The 22,838-nt window shown below is 44.6% G+C and overlaps 1 protein-coding gene across 3 annotated transcripts; it reads left to right on the top strand.

Moving 5' to 3' along the window:
• The first annotated feature begins 6,261 nt into the window (after window positions 1-6,261).
• On the top strand, window positions 6,262-9,107 carry LOC141059087 (uncharacterized). 3 transcript variants are annotated; one of them, XM_073555328.1, is made up of 2 exons: window positions 6,262-6,286; window positions 8,073-9,107. In XM_073555328.1, the coding sequence occupies exon 2, from the start codon at window positions 8,094-8,096 to the stop codon at window positions 8,877-8,879; it is 786 nt and encodes a 261-aa protein (XP_073411429.1). In that variant the 5' UTR covers window positions 6,262-6,286; window positions 8,073-8,093; the 3' UTR covers window positions 8,880-9,107. The 3 variants fall into 3 exon arrangements, with proteins under 3 accessions (XP_073411429.1, XP_073411427.1, XP_073411428.1); XM_073555326.1 differs by lacking the exon at window positions 6,262-6,286 and adding an exon at window positions 6,313-6,367; XM_073555327.1 differs by lacking the exon at window positions 6,262-6,286 and adding an exon at window positions 6,946-6,970.
• The last annotated feature ends 13,731 nt before the right edge of the window (window positions 9,108-22,838 follow it).

The raw sequence follows: 22,838 nt of genomic DNA, 5'->3' as shown, positions 1-22,838 counted from the left end.
ACCAGTTGCCAGAAAACTTGTAAAAAAAAAAAAAAAGTAAAATTAACACAAAATACAAGCCATAACATAACAATAAAAGTCAGCAGAATCAGAAACCTTTTAAAAAAATAGATAACTTACCTAAGGGTCACCATCAAACGATCCGCCGGTGATATAGAAAACTGCATGTAGGTGTCCCTTCTCCAGATTTGTGCTCAAACACGATCCACCAATATGTCAAACAAGTCCTGCCTCATGCGCACATAGTTGAAAAACTTGTCCGGGTTATCCTTCAATTCCAGGTATAGTGTAGAAAACACACCAAGGGTAAACCTCTGCGCATTTATGGGATGAATCCACTGCCGTCGTCTCCATCGACGCAGGATTCGCAGTCTTCTTTTCTCCCTCTGGAGAGCAATAATTCCCAACCGATTGCAGTGAAGATCAAATTCCACACAGAAGCTGTTAATACTCGCAATAACTCCTTCCATCGCTGCCACTAGCTCTAAAACCTTTCAAAGATATTGTATAACAACACCCTAGATATAGTTTTCCATAGTTTCCAGTATCCAATCATATTTGGGAGCATTTTCCAAGAGCCAATCATATTTGGGAGCATCCCATTTTGGAGGTGTGGAAAAACGGATCCGCAAGAAAACGGATGCCAGCGGATGCAACGGATCCGCATTTTGACGGATCCGTACCATCCGCTTGCATCCGTTTTTACACATTTTTAGCGGATCTGCCATTTTCACTTTTTGGCGGCTTTTGACTGATTTGAAAAAACTGAAGTGTGAAGCAGGCATTACACGAATTTCATTAAAAAAAACATAAGTCACGTTCTGACACACTCTGACGCCACACTCTCCTGGGGTCTCAATACAGTAGCATTTATCTCACACCGACGTGCATACATGCGTCATTTTCTCCACCCATCAGCGGCCCTGTAACGTGATCGCGATTCGTGTCAGGATCGTGACAACTGATGAACCCCATTGCCTGTCATTACGGAGTTTTGGGTTTTTTTTACTCCTGGGGCCTGGCTTCAAAGGAGACCAAGATTTCTGCAATACACAGCGCATCGTTGTATATAGCGTAAGCGATCGGACGATTGTATCTTCAAGTCCCCTAAGAGGGCTAGCAATAACAGTAAAAAGTGGAAAAAAAGTTTTGAAAAAATCTGAAAAAAAACAAAAAAAAATTAAAAGTTCAAATCACTTCCTGTCTTCCCCATTAAAAATAAACATATTAAAAGGAATTCACATCACATACCATGTTTTGCAGATTATAAGTCACACTGGACCATAAGACTAACCGCAAATTTTGGGTAGGAAAATATGAAAAAAAAAAAAATTAATAAAATGGATGTGCGTTTTATTGTACGCTTTTAAGGTAGATTACCAGGGGGAAGGCAGCTGCAGAGGAGTGGGGTACCAGAAAGCAGAGTCACTGCTGCAATAAGATTTCAGGAAAATGATCACCTGAGGCGGCACATGTCCGGATTGAGAACTCGGCAGCTCAGTTAAAAGGATATGAAGTACAGGGACTCTCAACATTTTCTGAAAGCTCGAAACCTGCCACACACTCGCACCACCCAACACACCCTCCTCCCAGCCTGGGGCCCGCAGCATCAGCCCCACTCCTGCTGCCAGCTTCCTGCAGCAGTGACCCTGCTCCATCCCAGCCACATTTCATCCTGGTAAGCTACTTTTGGATTACAAGATGCAGCACCATTTTCCCACCAAGTTTGGGGCAAAAAAGTATATTTTATCCGAAAAATTCGTTTTGTGGTATCGCCGCTTTTTGTTTGCCGAAAACTCCAATCTATCAAAATACAAAAACAACCTGATCAGTAAACACCAAATACGGAAAAAAATGCCAAAGCTAAGTTTTTTGGTCTCCGCAATTCCACAAATAAGATTTTAACAAGCGATCAAAAAGTCTCATCTATCCCAAAATAGTACTAATAAAAACGTCATCTCACCTTGCAAAAAAGAAGCAATCACACAGGTCCATCGGACAAAAAATAAAAATGTTACGGGTCTCGGAAAATGATGACATAAATGGCAAAAAAAATTTTTGCAAACTTCTGATTTTTCAACACTAAAATAATAAAAACCTGGACATTTTGGGTATCGCCATAATCAAATTGGTGAGGAGAATCATATTGCATTTTTACCATAAAACGATAAAAACAATTCTGAAGAAACAATGGCAGAATTGTGTTTTTTTTTCACAATTTCATCACACTTGGATTTTTTTTCCCAATTTCCAGTACACAAAGTTGTAAAATAAATGGTCTCATTGAAAAGTAGAACTTGTCTTACATAATGCAAGTCCTCATATATCAATCTGCACAGAAAAATAAAAGAGTAATGGCTCTGTGAAGAAAGGGAGGAAAAAACAGAAACAGAAAAATAAGGTTATATCGGTACAACCGTGGTCACATTGAACACAGGCTCCAAAGCTATATAACATATTACAGGTCTTGGGGGTGATAAAAGGCTATATCGGTACAGCAGGTGTCACACTGTACACAGGCTCCAGAGTGACATAACATATTACAGGACTTGGGGGGGGGGGGTGATAATGAGGCTATATCGGTACAGCAGGTGTCACACTGTACACAGGCTCCAGAGTGACATAACATATTACAGGGGGGGGGGGGGGGTGATAATGAGGCTATATCGGTACAGCAGGTGTCACACTGTACACAGGCTCCAGAGTGACATAACATATTACAGGACTGGGGGGGGGGGTGATAATGAGGCTATATCGGTACAGCCGTGGTCACACTGTATACAGGCTCCAGAGTGACATAACATATTACAGGACTTGGGGGGGGGGGGTGATAATGAGGCTATATCGGTACAGCAGGTGTCACACTGTACACAGGCTCCAGAGTGACATAACATATTACAGGACTTGGGGGGGGGGGGGGGTGATAATGAGGCTATATCGGTACAGCTGTGGTCACACTGTACACAGGCTCCAGAGTGACATAACATATTACAGGACTTGGGGGGGGGGGGGGTGATAATGAGGCTATATCGGTACAGCCGTGGTCACACTGTACACGGGCTCCAGAGCAGGATCACTTATTACAGGTCTTGAGGTGGTGATAAGGTTATATCGGTACAACCGTGGTCACACTGTACACAGGTTCTGAAGCTATATAACATATTTCAGGTTGGGGGGTAGGTGATAATAAGGCTATATCGGTACAGCCGGGGTCACACAGTACACAGGTTCCTGAGCGACATAACAGAATTGGGAGGGAATACATAAATGTTATGTCCATAGAGGCAATTTTCCCTGTAGGCAAGTTTCTGTATGGGCAACTTTCCTTGTGGCCAATTTTCCAGTGGGCATACATGGCTGTGGGCTTTTTCTGTGGGCATTTTTATTTTGGGCATTTTTGTGGTCACCGTTAGAGCTTATTCACATTGCACAGTCAAATTGTGTTTTATAAAACCATGTCTAAAAAATGGACTGGACTAGGCTATGAGAAAAAAAAAAAAATATATATACTTGTAGTTTCCAAAATAATGCGCCAAGTGATTGTGAAATTTAGGCTTCATTCACATGTTCAGCATTTGGGTCAATATTTTACCTCAGTATTTGGGCTTGCTCACACTTGCAATGAAATCGGACTAGTGCAATCCAATAAAAAATCAGATTTCTCTCGGCCCAGTGTTTCTCTATGGCTGGGGCCACACTCGCTACTGCAATGCGAGAAACTCGCGCATCAATACCCAGCACTACCGCCGGCACTCGGACCGGAACATTCAGCTGCATAGAAATACATGCAGCCACACACTCTGGTCCCGAGTGCCGGCGGCGGTACCAGGTATTGATGCGCGAGTTTCTCGCACTGCAGTTGCAAGTGGGACCCAGGCCTATGGTGTATCTCACATCTACAATTATTTTCTCATGCCGATTCGGCATGCGGCATGTTGTGATTGCACCCTAGAATCGAATCGCACAAATCGGATATCACTCGAGTGCAGTGCGATTCCTGTGGACGCCAGCAATGGAGGAGACAGAAATTACTTTTTCTGTCTCCTCCGCGCCTGTGCTGTGATTCTCTCATGCGAGAGGATCAGAGCGCTGACACTCAGATCACGCTCACTACAGAGCAGGAGCCAAGTGTCATTAACATATGGCATCCGATGCCTTAGGCCTGTTTCACACTTCCGTTTTTGTGTCCGCCAAACGGATCCGTTTCCGTTTTTTTGACGGAAACTGATGCAAACGGATCCGTTTTTTTAAAAACGGATCCGTTTTTTTGACGGATCCGCGGTAACCGTAATGGAAGTCTATGGGACAAAAAAACGGATCCTGCAAAAAATGGCGGATCCGTTTTTTTACGGAAAACAATGGATTTTGACGGATTTGAAAAAACGGAAGTGTGAAACAGGCCTAAGGGAGAGTGCACACAGTGCGGATTGCCCTGCGGATTTTTCCGTGTTTATTTGCAGGTAAAACCGCAGGGAAAGTGACTTGCGGTTTTCCTGCGGATTAGCCTGCGGTTTTCCCCTGCAGTTTGACACCTGGAAAATGGAACAGGTGTCAAACCGCTGCGGAATCTGCACAAAGAATTGACATGCTGCGGATTTAAAACCGCAGAAAAATCTGCAGCATGTGCACTGCGGATTCTAAAACCCATTGATTAACATTATACTGTACATCAGGGTTCCCCAACTCCAGTCCTCAAGGCCCACCAACAGATCATGTTTTCAGGATTCCCTTAGGATTGCTCAAGTGATAATTGCTTCACCTGTGCAATACAAAGGAAATCCTCAAAATATGATCTGTTGGTGGGCCTTGAGGACTGGAGTTGGGGAACCCTGCTGTACATTGCTTGCGGATCCACAGCAGAATCCGCAGCGTGTGCACATACCCTTAGGCTGGTGGGACTCCGGCCTTTGTAAACCAAAAGCAGGAGTGGGTGAAAAATGCAGAAGTGGTGACGTGTTTCTATTAGGCCACGTGCACACATTCAGTATTTGGTCAGTATTTTACCTCAGTATCTGTAAGCCAAAACCAGGAGTGGGTGATAAATACAGAAGTGGTGACGTGTTTCTATTAGGCCATGTGCACACATTCAGTATTTGGTCAGTATTTTACCTCAGTATCTGTAAGCCAAAACCAGGAGTGGGTGATAAATACAGAAGTGGTGACGTGTTTCTATTAGGCCATGTGCACACATTCAGTATTTGGTCAGTATTTTACCTCAGTATCTGTAAGCCAAAACCAGGAGTGGGTGATAAATACAGAAGTGGTGACGTGTTTCTATTAGGCCATGTGCACACATTCAGTATTTGGTCAGTATTTTACCTCAGTATCTGTAAGCCAAAACCAGGAGTGGGTGATAAATACAGAAGTGGTGACGTGTTTCTATTAGGCCATGTGCACACGCTCAGTATTTGGTCAGTATTTTACCTCAGTATTTGTAAACCAGAACCAGGAGTGGGTGATAAATACAGAAGTGGTGACGTGTTTCCATTAGGCCATGTGCACACTATCAGTATTTGGTCAGTAATTACCTCAGTATCTGTAAGCCAAGACCAGTAGTGGAACAATCAGAGGAAAAGTATAATAGAAACACGTCACCACTTCTGGATTTATCACCCACTCCTGGTTTTGGCTTACAAACACTGAGGTAAAAAACTCACCAAATACTGAATGTATGCACATGGCCTAATAGAAACATGTCACCACTTCTGAATTTATCACCCACTCCTGGTTTTGGCTTACAAATACTGAGGTCAAGTACTGAACGTGGCCTTTTAGGCTAGTTTCACATTAGCGTTTACGGCCGCAGCGTCGGGCTGCGCATGGCCGCCGCTAAGCCCCACCCCCTGCCTCGCCTCCGCCGGTAGCTCCACCTATGGGCGCATGACGCTGCATGCGTCCTGCGTCCCCTATCTTTATCGCTGGGGACGCAGGCCGTGCGCAGTATGCGTTTGGCGGCGCATGCTTCCTTTTGACGGTGCGCCGAGCGCAACCAAATTGCAACAGGTTGCGTTTGGCACTGGTCGGCGCACCGTCAAAAGGATGCATGCGCCGCCAAACGCATACTGCGCACGGCCTGCGTCCCCAGTGATAAAGATAGGGGACGCAGGACGCATGCAGCGTCATGCGCCCGTAGGTGGAGCTACCGGCAGAGGCGCGGCAGGGAGCGGGGCTTAGCGGCAGCCGTAAACGCTAATGTGAAACTAGCCTTAGATCCAGATCTAGTTTCTGTCAGATCTTTCAATATGCTGTAATAGGCAGGTGTGACATTGATTTCAACTGATTTCAGGTGAGTGAGTGCAAAACACAAAGCCTATATAAAGTTTCTATGGCATTGTGAGAGAAGAGTTTCAGAGGTATCCAGTGAAAGGTAAGTGGGAATATGGTATGGAGGAGTGGGGTGTTGATGGTTAGATTGTTGTGTACTTGTAACAGTGCTAAGTGTTGCAAGATGTAAAGGGAATCTGTCATCAATTTTTTTGACTATCAGCTGCAGTCACCGACATCAGGTGCTAATCTACAGTGGCTGCAGCTGATAGTCAAAAAAAAATTGACAGATTCCCTTTAAAGAGTATTCTTTGGGTATGTGCCCCCAATCTGGAGTTGCTGTGGGTTTGAGACTGTGTTCCTATGCAGTGTCAAACATGGCAGTGAGCTGTAGTAGCATAATGGATGGGACTACAAGAAATGTCATGCCTGTGGACACTGACATGTGACATTTCTCTCAAGAATGCAGCATGTCAATGTATTTCGTGAGGATGCTAGTCTCTGCAACAGAGATTGCATCAATAGGATTGTATTGAATGCTGCAAATCTGCACGGTTCAGTGAACGTGTGCTGCTACTTCCTTTTGATTGAATGCTCCTGTATATCTGTGGGATTGTTTCCTGACTGCTGAAGATTTGGCTGCCAGGACCACAACCTCTCCTCAGTAATCCTTGTGGACTAGCATAGTCTGTGGCCAGTCCCTAAAGTATGATGCTGGACTACAATGACACAAACTGCACTATATTTTAGATGATTTCAATGTAAAGTAGGGGAGGGGAACTGTCAGCTACAGACTAAGACCTAATCTGTAAACCTACCCCTTAAGTTTTGTCTTATCTCCAAGACTCCATCCCAATAGATGTGGCTGATATCCAATTTGAAATGTAGTGTAGTTGTTCTGATTCACGATGTTGCTTATCTGATGTGTAGGGCACTGCAGTAAAGAAACTCATGGTTATGAGTGGCTGTAACATATATCTAAGCTACTGCAAAGTCCTGCATGTGGGGTAAGTGACAAGGCAACTCAGGCTAACTATACTAACTTCTTATTGGTGGTGTTTGCTAATGTTACATTTACTACATATTGGGATAGGATCTTGGAGCTGAAATACCCCTGTAAAGGTGTGTGCACACGTGTGTGTTTTTTTTTTTTTTTTTTTTTTTTTTTTTTTCTTATTTTTACTGGCAAAAAACACTTAAAAAAAAACCACTTACAAGTAGCATCCCATTCATTTTAATGAATTCTGCCCTTTTTGCCACATTTCTAACTATATTCTGTGAGACTGGGGATGCTCTATAAAAACACGTGGAAAAAAATGCTTGTTTCCTGGGAAGGAGTCTGGTTTTTAGTCAGGAATTTTCTGCATACATGGGTATATAGCCTAACAATTCAGAAAATAATTGGCAGGTTCTTATAAGCTGTAGCCTGTCCTTCTCCAATAACGGAACAGGTTTCTTTTGACTTTACAACAAATCTGATTGGCCCAGAATCTCTGTGGCTTGGCCTTCAGATGAAACAAAGCTTAGTAGTCGGGTGATGGTCAATAAGTGCAGAGCAAGTAAACTATATTGACTCCAAGCATATTGCTTTGATGGGTGAGAAGTCATTAGACCCATGTAGTGGTCATATTTGTTGAGTTGCTATTACAGCCTCATGGACATGAGGCTTATGGCTCTGGTCCTAAGACCTGAAGTCTGTCAGACTTGCAGCCATAATATAGTTTAGAGAAGCAACACTTTCAGCTTGTGTGAACATGTTCTGACACTGACTTGCTATATCCTCACCTTGTGAACTGTCTGTTTTGTAGTGGTCTGAAGTTGGAAATAAGATGTTTTCTGGCCTGGATAACAGTGGTGCAAGTTTCCTCCTGACTAACTCCAATCTCACATTGAATGAGCTTATGGACTTGGGATTTGTTGCATCATTGCAGGGTAACTCCTCACCCTACTCAACACTTGACCACCTAGATCATGGAATAAAGTGTGATGAATCCTCAATTTTTATAAAATCATCTAATGCAACACCTCTGGCAAATGGAGGAGGTAAGCCATGGTTGGGTGCAGAAGAAAGTGGACCAGCTGTTACCAGATCGCCCCTGAATCCTGACGGTCCAGTCTTTGAACAGTCATCCATAATATCTGAAACTATTAACCAATTTAATAACTCAATTGTAGGTGTCTTTTATGGAGATAAAGTGTCTACACCATATAAGAAAGATGAGAGCTTGGAGACCGCTGACCCTCTAGCAATAGATATTACCATCTCAAAGCTGCAAGATACAGAAATACTTCTTAATTCTATTAGACAACAGAAACCAGCTCCGCCTATGTGGGAGATCTCTGAAATAAACTCTGCACTGGAAGAGCACACACCTTCTTTAGATGTCTCAGACTTGAGGTTCCCAAATGACTCTGAACTACCTGCCCAGCCATCTGCTTCTGCACCTTGTGCTCAGTGGGCTGGTGTCAAGCACAAAGAGATGGGGCGCTCTCTACTTCAACCTTTCCGCTACCAGCGTCAATTGAGTGCCTCAGAGATTCCAATTACTATTCTTGCTCACACAGTATGCTCTTCTCGTATGTCTGCTTTGTCTCCTGATAAGCTGGGAAAATAGCAGCTTGTGGTAGCAGGGTACCCTATACTCCTGGAAATATCTTCAGGACTTATGGCCTTATTACATTTTAATAGTGGTTTGACATGAACTTTTCTATTAGTAAAACTGTCAAAAGCAATTTAATTTTTACATGGACTAAAAAATGGCAAACTGCTTATGGTTGTCCTGATCATGTCTTGTCTAATTCAATATGTTGTGGATAAAATAATAAAGCGTAATTAAGGTGTATCTTCTATTGGACATTCTTATCTAGTGGTACAAATGCTGTCCCTCAAACCTTCCTGTACAGTCACTTTGTGCAACTTGGGCTTGGCAGAAGTGTCTGGAACACCTACTTGTGATACATAAATCCTGTCTCTTTATGGCTCCTGTCAAATAAGCATGGGGCAGAGATCGATGAGGAAGACAAGAAGGTGGTGGCACCAAGCTGCTCTTCCACACCAAGGGTACAATGGGCACGTTTGTTTAACAGCTGCATTATTCCTGCTGTGGCTTGATCAAGCAACTGCCTAGTCTACTGAGTGCAGACGGTCTTTTTAGCCCTGCGGATTTTTCCATGCTGAATGGAAGCAATCCGCAGGTCAAATGACCTGCGTTTTTTTTCCCCCTGCGGATTTGGTGACAGGAGAGATAGAAAACTGCACAAAAGTAACATGCTGGGGATTTTGTACCGCAGGAAAACCGCGTGTGAAAATCTGCAGCGTCTGCACAGCGTTTTTTTTGGCTACTATACATCACAATGCAGATATGCAACATTTCTGCGCAGTAAAATCCGCTGCAAATCTGCATCGTGTGCACACAGCCTAAAGGCCCCTTTACACTTAGCGATGCACCAGCGATCCTGACCACGATACGACCCGGTCGGGATCGCTGGTGCATCGCTAAATGGTCGCTAGTGAGCTGCCAAACAGGCAGATCTCGCAGTGATATAGCGGTCGTTACATGCAGCGATCCTGACGTCCTGTCCACGTCCACTCCTCGGCGCCAGCAGGAAGCACCTAACGAGAAATGGAGCTGCGCGATCAGTGACAGTGGGGGAGCCGGTCAGAGGAAAGGATCACACATGGCGATATTGCTGCTGCGTCACCAAATCGGTGATGCTTTAGCGATATCGCTATGTGTGTTAAAAAAAAAACCCTTAAGTCTATGGCGAATGGTGGGAGCCAGTCAGAAGTTCTCCTGAGATAGCTCACTCTCCATAACTCTAGAATCAACTTGCCATCTAGGTAGTGGGGGGTGGGGGGAATGGACATCTTTTAAATTGAGTGAGTCATTTACAAAGGTGCATAAGATTCTCCTCTGAAACAAGCAGAACTTTCTGAACACTATTGACTGATGAAATAATGAACAGTTACTCTTAACCAATGCAAGAGCAGCATATCACAGGTGTGGGCCACTAGTAGCCAAAAAACAGTGGGGGTAAAAAGAGGGTCCTTTTATTTAAGAAATTTGTATTCTCTCAAGCTACACTTCAAAAATCTTGGCAAAGACCAATTCCACATTGTCCCTCTCTTCAGTTGGTTTGCAAAGCATGAGGGCCTAGCCTAGCGTTTCTACAGGCAGGATTACAACTTGAGTTGGCAACTAATACACACGGTTCAGGGTTTGGCCTGAGTGGGGGGGGGGTTGTATAATTGCAACCTAGCATCCAATAGGTGGGTGCCCCATCCTATAAAATCCTGTGGCAGATCTAGACCAGTCATACTCCAAAAAAATTCTTCCATAGGACCTGAATCTAGTCTTAGATGCTCTAACCAGGGATCTATTTGAGCCCTTACAGGAGTTGTCAGCAAAATTCCTCACCCTTAAAACGGTGCTGCTGGTGGCCTTAATGTCAGCCTGTACGGTGAGTGACATACAAGCCCTGTCTGTAAGTGCCCCCCTCTAAATACACACAGGTTTTTGAGGACAGGGTAGTTCTAAGGCTGGATCTGGTCTTTTCTCTCTTAGGTAGTTCTTAAGTTCCATAGGAGCCAGGAGATCACCTTACCATTATTCTGTAATAACCCTAGGAATCCATGTCTGTGACTAGTCAACGGGGGAAAGATCAAACCCTATTTGCAGCCTTCCTGGGTAGTGTGGCGCCCATGAGAGTTCAGTTGCCACAGAGGTACTACACCTCCTCCTGAGGTGTGGTACCCCACCATTCAGGTAAGGTGGAGACTCCTGACCACACTCCAACACCTGCATCCCACACAACATAGTAGTGTAGCAAAGCACCCTTTGGTGGCTCCCTGCTTGGAACACGAAGCATGCTGGGAGGCGGGTGGAGTTTAGTTGGCACCAAAAGAGCAGGAAGAGTTTAGGATTTAGTCAGTCTGACAGAGTCAGTGGAAGAGTGAAGATCCCCTGAGTGGGATGGATGAAGGAAGTGCTGCAGCCGACCTCAGTGACCGGGGTCCGCTGGCACAGGAGGGAGACATTGATGGAAAGCCTGACTCTCTCCATAAGAAAGAATTAGTAGGGAACGTAAGGAGAGGAGGACTAGGGTTAGAACAGAACCCTTCTCAAGTTCACAGCGCATGGCTGGGGTCCGGTCCTCGAGGTTGTATGGATACTAATGGTCCTGCGACAGACACTGGAGGAATAGAAGTTGTCATCACTTTATTCCCACACAAGACTTGGGGGCACAACAGCAACGAGAGTGAGCCGGGACTTTAGTAGCAAGGAGTCCCCGAAGCAGGCTACAGCTGTCTACCGTACAAGTAGAGTTCATAGGAACATCTGACAGGAGAAATCCAGTGTAACTCAGTACTGAGAGTACTTCACTATAGGCGCAAAAGGGAGACGTTCAGAAAAGGCACTCATGTTGTTGAGTTTTGGAACGGAGTACTTCATCTTGCTTGGAGGTTGGCTGGGCCCCTGGCCTGGAGGACACAGCATGGAAGCGGGCACCTGTATGCACAACAGACTGTGAGTAAAGCTTTGGAACTACATGCCCTGGTGTCCTCCGCTTATTCCTGCGCCAGCCCGCTCGGCACTTCTACATCTGAACACTGCAAACTCTTCCTCAACATCTATTACACTGCCCTGGGACTACAGCCCTGCCTGTGGAGGGCTACACCAGCATTGCTGCACCACACCATCTGTCTGCAGCGTCGGTTTAACATCTTAATTGCCGAACACCACAGGTGGCGTCACAAATCATTCACTCATAAACTTTAATCAGCATTCGCACACTCAAAATTTTCCCCCTTTTACAATGGATGCCAAGGGCCACGGACCGGGTAACAGCTACCGTGACAACTCCCATTGAAATCCACCGGGCCCGGCTCCGAGTGCCCCACAGCCCTGGGTGAGGGCGATCCATTACCAGAGAGGGATACGGGGTATCAAAAGTACCACTGCCAGATGGATTAGGGAGGCAATTACCTTGTCCTACTCTGCAAGGGGCACTCCAGTTCTGGATGGCATCAAGGCTCACTCCACCAGAGCAGTGGCTTATCTCCTGGGCAGAAGAGGCAGAGAGGTATCGATTGATCAAATATGTAAGGCCACTACCTGGTCCTGACCATCTACTTTCTTAAACACTACCAATTTAGATCTGTCCTCCTCAGATGACCTAACCTTTTGGTAGAAGGGTGCTGCAAGCGGTGGTCCCTCCCTAAGGTGTTTCATTCTCCAAAAACCTCTCAGGTGTGTTGTCATGGAGAAGGGAAAACACACCAAGGTTACTCACTGGTAGCCATTGTTTCTGGAGCCCATGACAGCACTTGTATATTATTCCCCCTCCCCCTTTTCATTCCTTTTGGTGTGCACTATGCTTGGGTGCATTTTGTTGATATAACGTGGTGGTAGTTTTGCCATGTGAACTAACCAGGGGGGCCTCTCATGCTCTATAAACCAACTGAAGTGAGGGAGAGGTACCGCCCATTTATTTTCATTAGGGTTCCTGTTCTGACTGGGCTGATTCCCCTCTCTCAGGTGTGCTGTCATGGGCTCCAGAAAAAAAACAGCTACCGGTAAATAACCTTGGTGGCTTTTTTTTCTTTCGGTGAGACTATAAAGGGGTTGGACAAAATAATGAAAACACCTAACGTTTTGGCATCATAATCTTTGAACATGTTATAAACCTGCAATCCGTGACATATGGTAATGTTTTGTAGTTGATTATTTGTGTTATGTGATATGCGTATGTAAATTAACTGTTTGTTTTGCAGAATTGTAAGAACATTGATGAGAACCTGATACCAATGGCAGACCTCTCGGATTTTCAAAGAGGCCAAATTGTTGGTGCTCGTATGGCAGGCGCTAGCGTAACAGAAAGTGCCCGAATGCTGGGCGAGTCAAGAGGTACTGTCTGCAAAGTAATGACTGACTGCGTTTGAAAGAGAAGGAAAAACGTCCGCAGCAAAGCACAGGTCCGGCCGAAAGTCGAAGTTGACTGAGAGAGACCGTCTGACTCAAGTGAATTGTGAGAGAGGATCGCAAGACCACGGGTCCGAAAATCACTGCAATCAATCAATGAACACCTACAGAACCCAGTTTCCACGAAAACTGTTCGTCGGGAGCTGCACAAATCTGAATTCCACGGAAGAGCTGCAATTCGAGAACCGCTGCTCTCAATGACAAATGTTTCCAAGCGTTTAGAGTGGTGTAGAAACCTCCAAAATTGGTCCCTCGAGCAGTGGAAACATGTGATATTCTCAGACGAATCATCGTTTACTCTATTTCCGACCTCCGGCCGAGTGTACGTTTGGAGACAGCCGAAAGAAGCATTCCATCCAGACTGCCTTCTCCCAACCGTAAAACATGGCGGAGGTTCTGTGATGACCTGGGGTGCTATTTTGTGGCGATCCGCCGGGCCAATGATATCCCTTCATGGAAGAATTAACAGCCGAGATTATTTAGGCATTTTGGGCAACCAAGTGCATCCTATGGTTCAAGCACTGTTCCTGGAGGGGAACGCCATCTTTCAGGATGATAATGCACCAATTCATACAGCTAGAATCGTTAAAGCATGGCACGAGGAACATTGTAATGAAGTTTTCCAAATAGAAAAAGGTCGCACTCTGCGGGATGATTGTGAATATTTATTGACACATAATTACATGTCATGCGCTTCCACCGCGCTCGAGTAGCGCGAAACGGCCGTTGTCAGCCATTTGACACTCTCACTATCACATCCCCGACGTGACATGAAATTATGTGTCAATAAATATTCACAATCATCCCGCAGAGTGCGACCTTTTTCTATTTGGAAAACACTAGTTGATTGCTACAAGGTCAAGCACCCGGGAACCCTGGATGTGAGCTCACTGCCTGCTGCACGCCAGGGATCCAAGCACGGTAACAGCGGTGCCGCCCGCTTCTTTTGTATTGTAATGAAGTTGAGTATCTCATCTGGCCCCCACAATCCCCAGACATTAACATTATTGAGCATTTTAGAGATTCAAGTTAGACGTCGATTTCCGCCGCCATCGTCGCTCAAAGAACTGGAGGGTGTTTTAACTGAAGAATGGGCTACAATTCCTTTGGAAACAATTCACACCTTGTATGAATCCATACCTCGGAGAATTGAGGCTGTAATCGCCGCAAAAGGTGGACCTACACCATATTATACTAACTTTTGTTGATGTTTCTGTTATTTTGTCCAACCCGTGTAATGGTAGTCTCCACATACAATGTTCCTACATGATTAATCAGCTGAGATCCCATGCTATCCTGTCTGTATACTTTATTCCTTAGGGTGAGTCTCCACGGTCCGGATTGTTGGCGCTTTGGATGGAGCTGAGCCATGAAGGGCTTTGTGGATGAGGGTAATAAGTTTATACTGAATTCTGGAGTGGATGGATAGCCAGTGAAAGGACTGGCACAAGGTAGAGGCATCGGTATAACGATTGGTGAGGAATATGATCCTAGTTGCAGCATTCTGGACAGATTGGAGAGGGGAGAGTGTTATGATTGAGTCACCGCAGGAGGCAAAAACAGAAATGCTATCTAAGTCCAGAAAACCAGAGAGGTTGGCAGCTATCGGATTGCAGACCCCTGATCCTATCCACAACAACTAACAGTAGCCGTGGGGGGTTCCTACGATGCCCTAGACCCCTCGATCACAGCCGGAGAATTAAATAGGCCTAAAGAAAGAAAGGGGAAATCTAAACTGCCCCAGAGCAGACCCCAAAGCAATAGGCAACCCCGAACATATAATGACGGTGAAGCAAGATGAAAACACTAACACAGACAGAAAGATAGACTGAGCAAAGACGGGGCCCAAGCTAACTAGATAGGAAAGGACAGGAAGGCTGCTGTCTGCAATCCGTGAAAAACCCTATAAAAATAAGAGCCAACAGACTGACAGTGAAAAAGGCCCTGAAGACGCTAGGCTTCAAAAAAGCTATGTCAGTACTCAGGAATATTCTGAAGACAGAGCAACAGGCAAAAGGAGATTCAGCTCACCCCAGCAGGGAATGGCAGAATCCAGAAAAGCAAGGAAAACAAAAACAAAAAACAAATGCTAACAGGCAAAGCAGAAAACTTAGCTTTAGAGGAGCAGGAATCAGACTGGTGTCCTAGAAGTCCACAGAGAAATCACCAGCAGGGCAGAAGGGCGTCGGCAGCCTTATATCCAGTCCGTGACTCCACTCAGCCAGTCATCCTCATTAGGCTCAGGTGTCTGATAATCAGGCTCATTACCTTCCTTTACCAGAATAGGGAGTTCACCAGACCTCAGTGACGAAGGGGAAAATGAACTCACAACAGGAGAGTTTAAGAGGGAGACCGATTAGTAGAGAGTTACAATAGTCCAGATGAGAATGAATAAGAGAAACAGTAAGAGTTTTTGCAGAGTCGAAAGTAAGAAAGGGTCGAATTCTAGAAATGTTTTTGAGGTGCAGATAACAAGAGTGAGCCAATGATCGGATGTGGGGGGTGAATGAAAGCTCTGAATCAAGTATGACCCCAAGACAGCGGGCATGTTGCTGGGGAGTAATAGTGGAACCACACACGGAAATGGCAATGTCAGGCATAGGTAGGTTAGTAGAGGGAGGAAACACGAGGAGTTCAGTTTTTGACAGGTTCAGTTTCAGATAGAGGGAGGACATGATGTTAGAAACAGCAGTAAGACAATCACTGGTGTTTTCCAAAAAGGCATGTGTGATATCAGGAGAAGAAGTGTATATTTGGGTGTCATCAGCATAGAGATGGTACTGGAGCCCAAATCTACTTATTGCTTGACCAATAGGGGCAGTATACAAAGAGAAGAGGAGGGGGCCTAGAACCGATCCTTGAGGAACCCCAACAGTAAGGGGAAGATGAGAGGAGGAGGAGCCAGCAAAAGATACAGTAAAGGAGTGGTCAGAGAGATAGAGGGAGAACCAAGAGGGAACGGTGTCCTTGAGGCCAATGGAACGGAGCATAGTGAGGAGGAGCTGATGATCCACAGTGTTGAATGCTGCGGAGAGATCCAAGAGAATTAGCATGGAGTAGTGACCATTAGATTTAGCTGTTAGAAGATCATTAGAGACTTTAGTGAGGGCAGTTTCAGTAGAGTGTAGAGAGCGGAAATAAGATTGTAGAGGGTCGAGGAGAGAGTTATCTGAGAGATAGCGGATAAGACGGGTTTAGAGATGAAGTAAAATTAGAGACCGGTCTATAGTTAGCGGCACAGTTTTGGTCAAGGTATGGTTTTTTACGTAATGTCTGTATGAAAGCATGCTTAAATGAGGAAGGAAAGATACCAGAAGAGAGTGAGAGGTTGAATATTTTTGTTAGGTGAGTGGTGACATAAGGGGAAAGGGACTGGAGATGTGATGGAATGGGGTCACTGGTGCAATAGTGGTAGGGCGAGAAGATGCAAGGAGCCTGATTACTTCATCTTCTGTTACTGGTTCAAAATCAGAGAGTGAGCTAGATGCAGTGGGGGAGGGAGGACCGTGCATGGTATGAGGTAATTGGGAGATAATTTCCTGTCAGACATGGTCAATTTTTTCTTTGAAATAATTAGCCAGATCTTCAGTATGGAGATCCGTGGTTGGGGCCTGCACTCTTGGGTTAAGTAGGTAATGAAAAGTGTCAGACGTTTCGGGTTATTGGATAGTGAGGTGATGAGGGTGTTGAAATAGGTTTGTTTTGAGAGGTGAAGGGCAGTATTGTATGTTTTAAGCATAAACTTATAATGGATGCTATCAAATACTTATAATTGGGTGTGGCAGAGGACGGGGACTAAAGCATGTGCACATGTTCAGGATTTGCAGGAGAAAATTCTGCTGTATGTACTAATGTGTTGGCAGGAAGAATGCTGCGTAAAAGAAGGGAGGGAGATCTGAGATCTATGGAATCGTGACACCACTTTTGGTAGGTAGGCTGGGTCAGTTTTAAGAATAACTCTATCCTCCAAGACTTGTGTGAAGGGAGGGCCAGCAGATAATGCCTGTATGTCACTGAACCTACGAGCTGACATGAGAGCTACTGAAAGTGATGTCTTAAGGGACAGGATTCTTAGCGACTCTTCTGCCAGAGGTTCGAAAGGCGGTTTGGCTAGGGCTGTAAGGACCAATTTAAGTCCCAAGGAGGAGGATTCCGAGAAAGGATGGTCTTGACCTGGCCGATGTCTTGCTGAATCTGGATATCTACGGATTCCTAGCCAGGTCGTAATTGTATAGGGCCCCTAATGCTGTGACTTGGCCTAGCTACAAGTACTTTAAAAGTTCCTGTTCCAACCCCTTCTGCAGAAATTCTAAGATGACTGTAAGTGGAACCCATTCATATAACTTGGAAACTGAAAGGAACTTTATCCATGTTTTCCCATAAAGTTTGGTGGTTATGGGTTTCCTACTTGATAGCAACTTGGAGATTAAATTTGGGGAAAACCCTTTATCCCTCAGGAGAGCTCTCTCAAATTCCAGGCTGTCATGTGTAAGGTTGTTACCTGAGGATGAAGAACGGTTCTTAAGCACTGAAAGTACCCAGGGGTCAGTTAACTATTCTGACTCCCAATAATATAAAATTATTCAGTCTGTGTCTCTCCCCAATAAACTGTAAGACCACATGCACACAGAAAATATGCAAGGTTTTACAGTTCAAGCAAAGTGAATGAGATCCCTGAAATCTCATACTCATGTTGCATATTTTTTTTCCTTGCAGATCTGCAGCAGATTAGGATACACATCAAAAACATGTAAAAAAAATAATTTTTGTCTCAACCCCAAGAACAAGGAAGAAAATTCTTACATTCACTAGATGTCAGAAGGTACCTAGTGGCTACATGACTGTAGGAAGGATAGGTCTCTGTATGCTTTTGTAAGGGGGTGAGATATGTCCTTCATGCTTCCCTTCCTCTGGTTTGCCCTTTGATTTTTAATGTACATATTGCTAATTGATAATGTCTATGATAAATGCCTGCGGTACTGCTACATAGAAATATGTATTATCGCTCATCTTTTATGGTATTGCCACATATATATGTTATCATTCTGTAGAGAACTGTATTATATTGTTTTGTGTTCCTTTAGTATAATACAGTATAATGTGACTGATACTCATGTAGTTAGGGTAAGGGTACTGTCACACTTAGCGATGCACCAGCGATCCCGACCAGCGATATGACGCGGTCAGGATCGCTGGTGCATTGCTAAGTGGTCTCTAGTGAGCTGCCACACAGGCAGATCTCACCAGCGACATCGTAGCGGTTGGGGGTCGCTAATTACCTGTCACACTAGGCGATCCTGACGTCCTCCCACCCGGCTCCACGCTCATCGCTCGTCTCTCCAGCGCCGCAGGAAGCTGACGACGAGAAACAGTCCTGGACGTTCTCGCGCGATCAGCGATAACCAGCGGGGGAGCGGGTCGTAGGTATCACACACAGCGATATCGCTAGCAATATCGCTATAACGTCACAAGTTATAGCGATATTGCTAGCGATATCGCTAAGTGTGACAGTACCTTTAGTTAGTGCATCCTTTTGGGGGGACATTAGAGGGCACTTTAGTATATAGTTCCTATAGATAGGGGTGTGTAGTTCTGTTGTGGGCCACTAGATGGGGGCATTCTAGTGGGCCTTATAGGTATAGCTGATAGGATGTTTATAGAGGGTTAATTGTAGGAGGGGCTGCCGGGTAGTAAGAGGGAAGCTTGTAGAAAATTAAGTCAGACGGAGCCAGAGTGCCGTAGTGTCCACATGGGCTATAGGCCCGGACAGCTTGGCAGCCATGCAACGTTAAAGGGCTGTTGCCCATGGCCACTGTTTGTCATAGCAGTGGGCCAGAACAGGAAAGATGTGTCAACTTATCGCCTGGGCAGATGCCTTTAGGGCAGGAGTTGGTTGGGCTAATGAGATGAAAGAAGCTGGAGCTTTGACGAGATCGGTACAGACGGGCCGGATGCTTTACCAGAGGCAACCAAACCTGGTGACTGATGATTTCAAGTCTGGGGCGAAACAGGCAGAAGGAATTGTCATCATGGCGAGGTCAGGCCAGGAAGGAATTGGGGAGCAGTCTAGGACAGTCCGGGCGTGTACTGCACAAAAGCGACAGCCAGAAAGGGAAAGATGAGGAAACCAGTAAATGTCACAATGTACCAACTGTGGATGTAACGTGTGACGTACTCAGTAAAGAAAGTGATAACGTTAACTTAGACTGTGTCTCTATTGCTGGGGGTCGCCTGAAAGAGGGACCGTAGTCGCCTGGGAAGTGCCCAGAGGAAGCTGAATCTGAAGATGCAGGTATGCTGAAGAGAAGAGTACAGTTTTCTGTAGGGGAAGAACTGGACATAGATAATGTGGTTATTCAGTGAAAACCTCAAAAAGGGGAAAAAATCCTCCAAAAAATTCTGAAACAAACCAGACAGACCTAAATGCATCTGTACTAATACAGGGTGCAGCGGACCCAAGTAAAATGGCAGCTGCACAGGTGCATAAATACCAAATGAAACAGCCAGCCTACAATCAGGGATTGGCCGTGTGGTACACCAGTGCAGAGAAAATGATCCACATATGGCAGTGCTCACACAGGGAATGCAGGGCTTCTGGTTCACAGCCTCTTAGTAACACCATATAGGGGGGCTGCCCAGTGCCAACTGGAATGCATCCCGTGTGAACAGAGGACACAAGTTTGCAGAACCATTTGGGCCCAACTGCACCCTGAAAGAAATATAAAACGTGCACAAAAAACATCAATATATGTAAGGTATTGGTTGATATTAAGGCCTTATTACGGAAGCTGGCAAACTAACGTCAAAGTTCCTTACACTTGCCAGTCCTACTCTAACATGAAAATCTCAAAAAGAGGAAAACATCCTCCAAAAAATTCTGAAACAAACCAGACAGACCTAAATGCATCTGCACTAATACAGGGTGCAGCGGTGCGGTTATTCAGGTCACAACCACAGTCCTGTCCCTCCCTTACACTTACAGGGACCTTATAAGGATAAAAGTCTTCTAAGGGCACATTGGCAAGATATATTTTTGAAAAAGTATAACCAGTAAGGTCAAAAACATCAATTATATTATCAAGGAGCCTTACATAACTAAGAATATAAGATATAAAACCAAACCTTTATTAAAGTCTTGATAAAAGACACCACAACCACACACATATTCAAATAACCGTGTCACCTACTAGACCCTGCATGAAGGGGGCCTGATATCAAATCTGCCTAGCAGCGGAGATTGGCGCCCCCACTCCACGACGGCTGTACCCTAAATCTTCTAGATAGCCCAGGATAAGTGCAGCAATCATTCACTTAACCAGAAAGGAGTGTATAGGGGTTGCCACAATGATAATTGCTAGATAGCGTAGAAGGGCCGCTGGTTATTTGTATATGTGTGTGGTTGTGGTGTCTTTTATCTAGACTTTAATAAAGGTTTGCTTTTATATCTTATATTCTCAGTTATGTAAGGCTCCTTGATAATATAACATTGGCAAGATGAATAAGTGATGCCATCACCCTGTCATACTTCTCCCATAGAGAGGCTGCCCCGGAGAAACTGAAAGCTCATTCGACGAGGGCAGTGGCAGCCTCCTGGGTGGAAAGAGCCGATGCCTCAATAGAGCAGGTAAGTAGAGCGGCAACGTGGTCAACCCCCCTCTACGTTCTTCAATCACTATCAGCTGGACCTAGCCTCTTCTTCAGATCTTACTTTTGGTAGAAGAGTTCTAGAGGTGGTGTTCCCTCCCTAATGATGCATTCTCTGCAATTCTCTCCATGGTGCCGTCATGTGGGAAGGAAAAAGATTTCTCAGAGCCCGTAACGGCACCCATACAATGTGAGTGTGCCCACTTATTGTTGTTTATATGTAGTCACATGGTGTTCATGTTAAGCTCATAGTAATGTTGAATACTGTTATTAACCTGGAGGTCCTCTTGTGCTCTGTAAACAACTGATGTTGGAGAGAGGTACAGTACTACCCTTTTTATCTGTGGGTTTCCTGTCCTTGAAGGGTGGATCTCTCTCTCTCTGTAGTGCAGTCATGGGCTCTGAGAAATCCCGTTATGGGTAAGTAACTACGTCTTTTTTTTTTCTTTTAGGTCTATGACATCATGTGATTAAAAACAGACTAGCTGAATCCTTATAAGCTCCATGAATACAAAGGAAGTCTCTTTTTCCCTGCAGATATAATTCCCCTCCTCAAATTGACCCAGCTACTCTGCTCCTCCCTTTCTGCCAGCAACTTTTAAAGTGATTCATACAGGGAAAAGAGACGTCCTGTTTCTAAATAGAGCTTACAAGGTATTCAGCTAGGCCAATATTAATCATGTAAAGTCATATACCTAATTCTTTGCTTACCCACTGACTAGATAGAAAGGCAAAGTGAAAAATGTTAAGTTCACAGTGCTATATAATATGATGATTGCGATATATTAAGAGGATAAAAATGTTGATGGGAGTGCTTCTTTAAGTATGGTTAGCTGAAGATAGGACGATACTGCCAGTGAGAGGTGTTGTTTGAAGCTGGGTGCACATGATATGAGAATACCGAATAAGATCAAGATGGGATCTCCAGAATGTACCTCCTTCACTCAGATCAACATTCTGTTCTTACTGCAGCCAAATTGGCCACCGCTGAGCACAGTGGTAAGTCTAAACTGTGGCTCTCCTGCACTGTGGGATAGAAAAAGGTAGTGGAGGCACAGTTTAGACTTACTACTACACTCCCCAGTCTGCTACAGTGGCCAATTTGGAAGCAGGAAGAATGGAACACTGATCTGTATGAGGTGCGAATATTCATGAAGTCCATTTTCAGTAGCTGGGTGGAGCGTGCTCACTTTAAATGAAAGGGAGTGCTTAAAGGGCAGCTCAGTATTATGTGCATGTTTGCCAACAGCTGCAGCACAAAGTTACGTCATAAGGATTTTTTTCCCAATTTCTTAAGTAAAGCATAGTAATTAGTGCAGTTTCGTTCTTTTCTGCGCTTTTAAAAACTTAGTGTACCCAGCACCTAGTAAAAGTCCGCTTTAAGGGACAAGTCAAAGATTTTACTGTTCTTGTTAAGGTCTATGACCCTAATTGTGCCATTTTGCTAATGAAAATGTGTTCATGTCTGCATCTCCATTTAAAGGGAGTCTGTCAGCACAAAATGACTAGTCAAACCAGAAACTGAATTGAATAGTTCTGAAACAGTAATATTGGCGTTCCCACCTTTTTGTATACACTGCTGTTGCAATAAGCGGCAGGTTACCAGCTAACCCCTGCCCGATTGGATAGTAGTGAATTATAAGAACTGCAAACTGTGATATAATACTGCGCTAGGTCTCTAGAGCATAATGGTATAAATACTCTACCTATTAGAATGGTGGTCCAAAATTCAAAGTAGTGTATCCACTGGATATAATGTAGCAAAATAAATCTATAGGGGTTTTATGCTTTTTTTTTTTTTTTTAACGGATTGAAAATTGTTACAGCACATCAGGGGTTAACAGCAATTTTGGAGCAACATTTAGGGTATGTGCACACGTTGCGGGTCCGCTGCAGATCCACAAGTGATTTACAGTACAATGTTATTCTATGGGGAAAAAAATTTGC

Source organism: Dendrobates tinctorius, unplaced genomic scaffold (assembly GCF_039654945.1).
Source record: "Dendrobates tinctorius isolate UK_male_01 unplaced genomic scaffold, ASM3965494v1 ptg000223l, whole genome shotgun sequence".
NCBI lineage: Eukaryota > Metazoa > Chordata > Amphibia > Anura > Dendrobatidae > Dendrobates > Dendrobates tinctorius.
This window is presented reverse-complemented; position numbering and strand designations above follow the sequence as displayed.

Bases quoted from the DNA above. Each gene is read 5' to 3' on its own strand.
- LOC141059087 (XM_073555328.1), top strand. From the start codon at position 8,094: ATGTTTTCTGGCCTGGATAACAGTGGTGCAAGTTTCCTCCTGACTAAC.